Genomic DNA, 11,129 nt, shown 5'->3' on the forward strand with positions numbered 1-11,129 from the left:
GAGAAGGTTTCTCCTTTTCCGTATTCAGTATAATGCTAGCTCTTGGCTTATTATAAATGGCCTTAATTATGTAGAGCTCATTCACTCTATAACTAATTTGCTCAACATTTTTATCATGAAAGGATATTATTACATTTTATCAAATGTCTTTTCTGCATTCATTGAGAGGATCCTACGGTTTTTTGCCCTTCACTGTGTTCATATGGTATATAATGTACCTTGATTGCTTAACGCTGAAATATCCTTGGGATGAATATCACTTGAACATGTTGAATAATCTTTTTAATGTGCTGTTAGTCAGTGTGCTAGTATTTGGTTGAGAATTTTCCGTCTGCATTGACCAAGGATATTGGCGTGTAGTTTTCTTTCTTTTTTCTCTGTTTTGTTTCATTATGTCCTTGTCTGGTTTTCATACTAGGATATTGTTGGGCTTGTAGAGTGTGTCTGGGAGAATTCCATCCTTTTCTACTTTTTGGCATGAATACATGAGAATTTCATTCTTATTTAAATGCCTAGTAGAATTCAACACTGAAGCCAACCATCTAGACCTGGCTTTTCTTTGATGGGAGACTATATTATGAATTTAGTTTTGTTATTTGTCTCTGATATTTCTCGGTTTTCTTTTTATTCATGATTCTATCTTGGCAAGGTATATGTGTCTAGAAATTTGCCCATTTATTCCATAGTATCAAATCTGTTGGTATATAGTTGTTCATAATAATCTCTAATGATCTTTTGTATTTCTGTGGTGTCAGTTATTATGTCTCCCTAATTTTCTGATATTTAAAGAATGTTTATATTCATATTAATAGGTGCATTTTGTCTATGATTTTCTTTTTGTACTGCCTTTGTTCATAATCTCAGGGTAAGACTACCCACAGCCAAGTTAGCTATTATTCTCTTTCTAGTATCTAGAATGTTTTATAATAGATAATCCTATCCATTATTGAATGCATATACTTAGTGTACATATAAATCTAAATGTATTTGAAGATTTGGTTAAAATTACCCTGAAAAATGTCTAATTTTATGGATGGAGGAATTTTCTTGTGTACTGAGTCAATAATATTAATGGTTACTGGATTATTCACATACTCCATATATTTCCTTTACTTGATTTTACAATTTGTAAAATATGCCAAGCTCATGGAAGATTTGTTCATTTTAAAAACTATCAGCATCAACAATCTTTTACAGGCAATAGGAGGATCATGTTTCTTATTTGTAGTAGTGGGTACACAGTTATGAGGAAATTTGATTCAGTTCTCGCCCAATTCGGTTGTGACCAGAATCATGGAAAGAATTAAATTCATGAACTGAGGTACCGCTGTATAAATCTAATAAATTTATCAAATCGTGTGTTGTAAGTAAAATTCATAGAAATCAAATTATGTCTTCTCATGTTAACATTTATCTGCAGAAAATTTTATATAGTATTTTTGAGATTTTTTTCTAAAAATTCTCTTAAGTAGTTTTAAATTTCCCCACCTATACCTTGGGGGAAATTGATCTTTTATTTTTCTTAAAAGGTTTGACCATTTCATTAACTCGTAGATAATAAGATCCTTGAGAATCACCTTTGCTTTCTTGATTTTGGACACAAGAACTTTGTGGCATTCTGTCTACTACCACCACCATTTTGTATGGGTAAATGAAAGCATGTGAAAGGACAGGTGACTACAGGAAGTTATAATACTTGGCCTAAAGGCCAGGAATGAAAGGATGATTTTTTTTTTTTCTTATTTCAAGGTATCTACTGAAGGCAGCAGGTTAGGCCTAATAGCTACTAGAGGCAGTTTCCCCTGTGAAATAAATATCGCTAAAATATCATTTGGTGCCTTCGAGAATTCTCCTCGCACTCTCTTAAGAGAGCTTAGGTTAAAATGTGGGTATTTTTTACTTTTAGGATCTTTGTTCTGTCATTTTTACATTCAGTTCCATAATATTTGTTCTTGATAAGTGACCTTCCCTTAACTAACAGACAAATGAAAATGGGCAGCACAATCTGAAAATACTGTAGTATAGCATCAGTTAAATGCTAAATAGTATATTTTAACTATCTTAAAATTCATGTGCTTGTTTTATTAACTAAGAATGTTTGATTACTTAACACAGTTTATATTTTCTCCTTTTGTTAAATATTTAACATGATTAATCTTTTTATAAACACAATATTCTTTTTTATATTTTTTTCTTTTGGTTTTATCAAAACCAAACTATCCCTCCAGATTTGAGGCAGCTAATTACCCTTAACTGCTAAAGGTAAAAACCTAATTGCTTTTATTTTTCTTCTAGTCACTAAATGTATTTTATGAAAAAATATAAAACAGATGATCTAATAATGCTTTGTTTATATATAATACTGAATATAATCTGCGGAAATGGTATTCCTATTAAAAGCACAGAGAGGTGCCTTTGTTTGTTGCCTTGGTGCTTATTCACAATAATCAGGTGCACTGCTGCAGATGTTTCAAAAATATTCATGAACATTATTCCCTCCACATATAGGATAATTATGTGTTTTTGAAAACTTGAAGGGAAAATATATACTGGGAGTAGGATTTTATTACTTACAAAATAGTACTGAGCAGCCCAATGGGAAATCAGTTATCCTTTTACTGAATGGTGCTGGACACCAACAACAAAATTATCTATCTGAAATTTGAATTTGATTTCCTAGAATTGACAAAAAAAAAAAGCAGGACAGTGTAAACTTGAGTAATCGTTTACATTGCTTTTTATGCTTATTTTCTCCTTTTAAAAAATGTATTTGGTGGGTCAGGGGTTTCGCTCAGTGGTTTTACCACCTGCCTCACAATCTCTAGTACCAAAAAAAAATGTATTTGGAGTAACTTTCCTAGTTGCTGTTTTATTTTAATCTTGGGAAACAGTTGTCAGCTCAAGAGTGAAAGCTAGATATGTCATAACAGTAAGCTATACTGAATGGCTTAAAATACAGAAAAAAATTTTTTCTCGCAATTTCACATGCTGGATGTCGAAGATAAAGGTGCTGCCTGGGTTGGTGTTTTCTGAGGTCTTTTTCTTGGCCTTTAGATGGTTTTCTTCTCTGTCTTCACATAGTATTCGTATTCTCAAGAGAAAGTGTGTGTGTGTGTGTGTGTGTGTGTGTGTGGTTCTTGCGTACACACATGCAAAAGGAAGAAGAAAGAGACAGACTGAGAGCAAGAAAACATTTACTTATTTATTTTAAAGATTGGCTCCCATGACCGTGGAGGCTTTGGAAATATAAAATCTACTGATAGTGGTGACCGAAGGAAGAGGTACAGCTGAGTCAGGAGGTAGCATCCTCCTTGCTTGGAAGAGTTAGTCTTTGTTCTATTAAGGACTTCAGTGAACTGGATGTGGTCCACCCACATTGTGAGGCCAATCAGCTTTATTCAAAGTCCACTCATTTAAATGCTAATCCTATGCAACAATATCTTCATTGAAACATTCACAATAATATTTGACCAACCATCTGGGCATTAAAACTCAAGCAAGTTGGCATGTAAAATTAACCACCATGCATGATCTTCTCTCTATGTCTATCCATGTACAAATTTCCTCTTATAAGGATGCCAGTCATACTGTATTAGGTCCCTTCCTGAGTACTTCATTTTTATTGAAAATCCCATTTCTAATCATAGGCACACTGTGAAGTGATGGGAATTAGAACTTCAACATATGAGGGTTATGCAATTCAGCTATAATGGTCATTAGTATAAAAGCAAGCATAAAGAGAAAGGAAGCCATTTAAAAGAAAAATAACCTTCCTGCTACTAAAAGTTTATTATTCTCTCTCTCTCTCTCTCTCTCTCTCTCTCTCTCTCTATATATATATATATATATATATATATATATATACACACACACACACACACATATATTTCTGCAGCCTAGAAAGCAACTTTGTTTTTCTTTGCCAAGGATATATACATTTTCATAACAATTAGAATTTAGGTTAAGATAAGGAATATATTTTGAAATTCTGATAATTTCTGAATTTTTACCAGCTTTCATCATGTATTTTATTTCAAATTAGAGTGTAATGTGTAGGTTTTTGTCAAGTTATGAACTATTTTGAAAATCAGTACTAAAAAGAGCATTTCTGCTTTTATGGAAATTTAAGAAAGAAACAATAAAAATTGCCAATAAAAATTTAAAAGGAAAGTAACAAGAGAGTATGAATTAAGGGCAAATTAGAAATCACGTCTTCAATAATTCTTTCAGTTCTTAAGTGAAATCTTGTTGCATTGTCTCTTGGCTTTTCTATCAATATCTTTGTCTCCTATCTGGAAACCCATTTAACAAAAGAATAAATAGGGTTCCCTATACTAAAGAAACATTCTGATTCTCCTTTTTGCAGATAACAAAGAGATATTCCTTTCCAAAGCAATTCACAAGTCCTTCATAGAGGTTAATGAAGAAGGCTCAGAAGCTGCTGCTGCCTCAGGTACATACTAAGTTTCTTAAAATCTCTACTCTTTCAGATTTATATTTTCAAAACATTCTTGGGTGGGGGTGGAGATCGTTTTCAGTACCAAGCCAAAAATTTGACTCCGTTCTAAGTTAGAAGTCAAACAAATGCTGAACCAGCCAGAATTTTCTAAATAGAATGTGCAGCGTATGTGCACTCCACGGCCCCTTTACAGTATAGCTCCCATTTTCATTTTCTCCCTAATGAGAGTCAGCACACACCTGCAGCTCTGTGAGAAGAGCTATTCCTGCTATGCTGCCTGCTTAAGTATTTCCCTGATGCTCATTTAAGCATTTTCCTTGCTCTCTAACTACCCTTCAAAGTTCGTTCCTAATTGTTAATGAAAAGTTTTAATTTTTAAAAAGCATAAACACAAACAAGAATATACAATGGATGTAATAAATAGTCTTAAATACTTAATACTTTAAAACTGAATGGTACTAATGAAACCATAATCTTAAATACATATTTTTTTTAAATTGACACAATCGGCATGTCGGGAGTACCTAGTTAACTGAGAGTCCTTTTTCCATTGCATTTTCTCTGTCTCCTTTTATTTGTTTGGATTTGCTTCAATCTGATGTTCAAAAGCTTTCATCAGATTTTAGTAAGGAAATCCTCTTTGGCAAAATGTTAGCTGATTCGCACACATTATTTTTAATTAACTTTTATTGGTACGTTTTTGCCATACATAACGATCAAATCCATCATAGGCAATTTGTACCCAGATATATTATATCTTAGTTCTTTTTTCCCATTCCCCCTCTACCCTTCAAGTCTGTCTTCCTCCCCATTTACAAAAGTTTGTTTCCATTATTTTCCTTTCATTTCTAAGAATCCTTTTTCCCTTCTCTCCCCTCCCCTGCTCTCTCCCCTTGTCCCCCTTCCCATTTGCACATTGTATTCCTACTTCCCAATATCTATCCTCCGTTTTGCTCCTTATTTACATTTTGGATTACTCACACAAAAGAGTGCAATATTGAAACATGCACGTTTGATTTATTTTACTTAAACTTCTCAGGGTGCATCCATGTACCTAAATACGTCTCAAGTTTCTCATTCTTCATGATGGAGGACTCCATTGTATATAAATACCACATTTTATTTACCCACTCATCCATCAATTGGCATATGGGCTGCTTCCAAGATTTAGCTATTATAAAGTATGCCGCTGGAAACACAGGCGTGTACATGGCTCTGCGGTGTGGTGCCTTTAACTCTTCCAGAAAGATAACTAGAAGGGGAATAGCTGGGTTAAATGGAAACTCTAGTTTCAGTGTTTTGAGGAATCTCCATATTGAGTTTCAGTGTGGTTGTACCAGTTTACACTCCCATCAACAGTGGAAAGTTCCTTTTCCCCCATAGCCTTACCAATATTTGTTATTGATTGATTGCTTGATGATAATCATCCTTTCTGCAGTGAAATGGAATCTCTGTGTTTTTAAAAGTTGCATTTCTCAAATGACCAGTGATGTTGAATATTTTTTTTATATATTTAATTGCTGCTTGTATTTCTTCATCTGAGAAATGTCTATTCATTTCAGATGCCCATTTTTGGACTGGGTCTTTAAATTGGGCATGGGTGTGATTTTTTGGAGTTCTTTATAAATTCTAAATATTAGTCCTTAGATCTTTGATCCATTTTGATTTTAGCTTAACGCATATGGGTCTACTTTTTATCTTCGGCATGTGGAAAGTCAGTTTTTCCAGAACCATTTATCAGAGAGGCTATCTTCTTCCAGTGAAGGTGTTTGGCCTGTTAGTCAAATGTAAGGTAGCTGAGTGTGCTTGCAGTTGTTTCTGCATCTTCTATTCTGTTCCATTGATCCTCAGGTTTTTGTTTTGTTTTGTTTTGCATTTTTTTTCCAGTACCATGCTGTTTTTATCACATGCATACATTATTTCTAACTTTACCAGTCACAGTCATACTTTTAGAAGTAAACAAAAACATAGTAGTATCCAGTTTCAAAAAAATTTTAAATATTATGTAATTTAATCTTGATTTTTTAGCAAGTATATAATAATCCTCTATATCATGTGGACTTCAGAGGAATTCAATATCCCACCTTTGGAAATACTGTCTTTCACATTTGTGTTTATCCTTTAATCACTGCCACACTGATCACTTACTAGAACCCCAGAGGCCTGCTATGTTTAAAAAAAAAATCTATTTCAGTCAAAAGAAATAGTGACTTGAAAACATAAGGAAACTGTCTTTATTTAATTATTTATTTTGGGGGGCAGTGTACCAGGGATTGAACTCGGGTCCTTGCGCTTTTTTTTTTTTAGGAATTTTTCTCTTCTCCTTCGCCTCTTTTTTCTTTTTTTTTTTTTTTTTTTTTTTCTTTTTTTTTGGTACTGGGGATTGAACTCGGGTCCTTGCATTTGCAAGGCAGGCCACCGAACTGCTGAGCTAAATCCCTGGCCCCTCCTCGGCTCTTAATTGAAAGGACATTCTGATGAAAGCACAAATATGTATAATAGACTGAAAATACAATTTTTATCCCAGACAGAATAAATTTCCTCTTATTTTTGTTGAGTTAGTGGGAGGAAATTGTGTAGTGGGCTTGTTGTGTCTTTAAAAAAGGAAAACAAGTAGAAATGTTAATATCGTTACAATTTTTCTCTCAAGTCTTTCGACTTCTAATTTCTGATTGCCTTTGCATTAAATGGGTAGACACAAATTGCTCTGAGAAATTGTCCATCAGTCTCTGTACATTCACTGACATGTAATTACTTTCTCTCTGCACTGTAGGAATGATTGCAATTAGTAGGATGGCTGTGCTATATCCTCAAGTTATTGTTGACCATCCATTTTTCTTTCTTATCAGGAACAGGAGAACCGGTGAGTATGTTATAAGAAAGGATGAACTTTAGTAAGTCTCAAAGAAACTTTCCATTTTATACTTTTTAAAGTTCGTATGATTTTTTTTGTTCTTTTATTGAGTTTATTGGTACATTTTAGGTATACAGTACAATTACATTCATTATTGGGATCTTGTACCTTTACATGACAGGTCTTGATTCTCATTTTTTCCCCTTGTCCCTGCCCTCCCTTCATCCCCTCCTCCCCTCCTCCCCTCCCCATTTACAAACACTTTATTTCCATTTTTTCATACTTTTTTTCCCCCTTATTACCTTTTCCCTACCCTTCCCACTTTCCCTACACCTTTAGCCCTTTTCTTCCTATTTCACATGGTCAATTATCTCATTAGGGTCTTATGTACTATTATAGTTTTTCACACCAGAGAAACTATTTGGTATTTACACATGTGTGGTTTTTTGTTGCTGTTGTTGTTGTTTGTTTGTCTATTTAGTGGTAGTGCTGGCAGTTTTATCCAGGGTTCTTCACACTAAACTGTATCCTCTTTTCTTTCCTTTTTTCTTCTCTCCCCCTTTTCCTGCTCCTCCTCCTGCTCCTCCTCCTTCTTCTGCTCTCTCTCTCTCTCTCTCTCTCTCTCTCTCTCTCTCTTTCTTGAGATAGCATCTCACTATGCAGTTCAGACAGGCCTAGAACTCACCAGACTGTCCTGAAACTCCCTGAAGTCCTCATGCCTCAGCCTCCCTCATGCTGGCATTATAGGCATGTGCCATCACATATGGTTTATTTTTTATTTTGAGACAGACCTTCTCTCAGTGGCTGAATTACTCAGGTTAGGCTCAACTCGTGATCTTCCTGTCTCAGCCTCCTAGAGTGCTTAGATTACATACATTCTGCACCGTATCCACTTCAAATAATTTTTTAATGAAAATTACTTTCATTTTAAAACATTGCTAATTATAAGCAAGAAGGATAAATAACCAAATTTTTGTTCACCCCTCTGTTGTCCTCTTTCAAACTTATGCAGGTACAATCTTATTCATGGGACGAGTCATGCATCCTGAAACAATGAACACAAGTGGACATGATTTTGAGGAACTTTAAATTATTTCATTTGAGTAACAAGGAAAATACTAGTGAAGCACATTATGTTTGCCACTGGTATATATATTTAAGATTTGTGTTTTACAGTAATACTTCAGTGTTTTAAGGGAATATTTAAAATAGCTGTAGATTGAAACTATACGTAAATTATAAGTCAACAGTGTCAAGAAATGTTATCAGTATTAAGGTGATGGTCCTGTTATGTTATTGTGTTTGTTGTGATGTTATTTAAAATAAAAGTACATATTGAACATGTGAACAGTTTTTTTTTCATTTTAGAAACTGTAGAATACAGATAGCTCTAGGTTAAATTGGAGAACAATGATGTTTGTTACGAAATCATAGCACACTGGTACCACTAAGTAAAAAAGATTTGACCCCTCAAATCTTTCATAATTCTTCAGAATCAAAGTTCAAAGTAAATTAGCATTATACATTAATATATAACAAGTAATAACGTGAAGCGAAGGCAGGTACTCCACAAAAATCTCATTGTCATTTGTTTGAAATCTGTGTAGAGGGTACAATGGCTTGGAAACTGAATATCTTTTGTGTGGCTCCAGAACAAAACGAGAGAGAGAGAGAGAGAGAGAGAGAGAGAGAGACTAATCCTGTAGACATTTGCTAATGTATTTACCATACTACTATAGTTTTTATTTATTATTATTTTAGAGTGTACTGGTGTACATCTAAGTAATTTACTGTAAAGCAGTTTTACCATTTAGATGCCAGCAGTGACCTCATACCTCTCCTGTTCACACTGCTGCTTGACTACATCAAGAGGTCCTGTCCAGGGATTGACCTGTGCCATCCAGGCTGGTGCAAGAGCTCTCTGAATTTCTCTTAAAGATGAAATTGTCTAATGACATATTGCTCAGGACACACCTCAGATGTTAAGCAACATGTGACTAGACTAATTCTTTAGGTATGTTTCATTTATGGAAAAGTAGGTCAGTCACTGCTTCTATTAGGTCAGTGCTTCTTAAATTGGTGATCTTAGTAGGCTTGAGTGGGGCTCAAGATTGTGCATTTCTGACAAGCTCCCAGTGATGCCTTTGGTACCAAAACTGCACCTACCATAGGTTTGCATGTTTGATATTTCCATAAATGGAAACAGAAAGACTGTATAATTTTCATAGAGGTTGGAGGGATTCGGGATGGGATAGTACACTGCATCAATAATGTAATACACTGTTCTATTACATACTAATGCTACATGCAAAATTCCTCAACATATCAGAACACTTGAAATATATTCTCTAAAAATATGTAGAAATTCAGAGGTGATACGAAAGAATGTATGAATGCCCATGCACACAGTACTTAGCAATGAATCTTTACAGCTTGTATTTTCAGAGAACATAAATTATATGAATTTATAAATTTATAAATCTCAGATTATTATAGATTAGTGATGTTGTTTCATATATAATTTATGCAGGCTAGCATTCTGATTCAATACTAATATTTTGAGTTTGTAATATTTTTCATTATTGTGTCACTGCTTGTTAATCATTGTACATATGACTATCTGTATGTTCACTGGCCAGCTTACTGTGTTACCTGAGAGGAAGAACGAATGTCATTAGACAATCATGCAGATTTTATAAATTCCCAAATACAATTTTTACCAGTTGACATAGGATTATCTACTATTCAGAATGTATGTCTTTAAATGTTTCAATAATTTAGATGCCATTTAAATGAAAATACATATTCCCTGTTATTTGCACGCTTATGGAATGTTTACAAATAATAGTGAACAGTACCATGGTTTTCCTTTGGCTTTCTTTGGTTTATAATTTCTTCAACATTTACCTTTCTCTCAGAAAAGCAATATAGTGTATTTCAGTTGCATTTACTTTTAAATGAATGTTACTGCATAAGCACATACATGCATAGCATGAACAGTTCACCAAAGCTTTGTGCTCTTTGAATCTATTTGAGGGAATAACAATAATTATATAGATTTCGCTTTTATTTGAAATCCCAATTTTACCTTTTTGTGTATGCAATAGGCTGGATTGAATAATTAAAAAGAATAAAATCTTACAGATTTTGTCATCACCACTATACCAAGTAGTTGTTAGAATCAGTCATAGAAATGTTTCTTTGAGTACTGAAAATAGTTGTTTTATGAAAACAATGACAATAAAGAGAAAACATGGTGAAGAACAACTTTCATTCTCATTAAATATGTATGTCATAATAATATAATTCACTGCTTTTGATGTATAATCAGCTTCTTGAGTTTATGATACCCATTTTTCTTATTGGAAAGCTAACTCTTTTTTAAAAACAAAATAGCCTAAGGCATTTCATTTACTACCCAAGGCAACTTGAAATGCATCTTTGTGAAGTGTAGGTCTCTGTTGTACTCCTGAGAAAGAAAATAAGATGAATGGCTATTTGTAATACACAAAATGGTTGATGAAAAATCTGTAACTTTACTCTCACAGCCTCATTACTTCATTACATTCTGTTACAGAGGGTAAGGCTTTTTAGTGAAAAATCAGAGTGCAAGTTTTCTTGAGTTAAAAGGATTTCATTTTAATACTTTTCCAAGGTGCGGGCACATTAAAAAATTCCAACAAAGCTTCCATGTTTGTTTCCTTCCAGAAAATATATTTTTAAAAATGTATTGGACTCAAGTCAAAACATATCTTCAGTTTGATTAAAGTCATTATTAAAAAGAAATTCTAGGCCCAGATGAGCAGTTCTAATTCA

At 33.7% G+C, this 11,129-nt stretch overlaps 1 protein-coding gene across 1 annotated transcript in view; it reads left to right on the forward strand.

The window, feature by feature from the left end:
- Positions 1 to 10,581, forward strand: part of Serpini1 (serpin family I member 1) — an 87,877-nt gene extending 77,296 nt beyond the window's left edge. Inside the window, exons 7-9 of the mRNA XM_010606688.2 lie at positions 4,367 to 4,453; positions 7,233 to 7,322; positions 8,326 to 10,581. Of these exons, the coding sequence (XP_010604990.1) occupies positions 4,367 to 4,453; positions 7,233 to 7,322; positions 8,326 to 8,402 (254 nt within the window). The 3' untranslated portion in view covers positions 8,403 to 10,581. The remainder of the gene's footprint in view (positions 1 to 4,366; positions 4,454 to 7,232; positions 7,323 to 8,325) is intronic.
- Positions 10,582 to 11,129: the final 548 nt, after the last annotated feature.

The sequence above is a fragment of the Fukomys damarensis genome, unplaced genomic scaffold (assembly GCF_012274545.1).
Source record: "Fukomys damarensis isolate Sample0158 unplaced genomic scaffold, DMR_v1.0_HiC HiC_scaffold_12, whole genome shotgun sequence".
Taxonomy (NCBI): domain Eukaryota; kingdom Metazoa; phylum Chordata; class Mammalia; order Rodentia; family Bathyergidae; genus Fukomys; species Fukomys damarensis.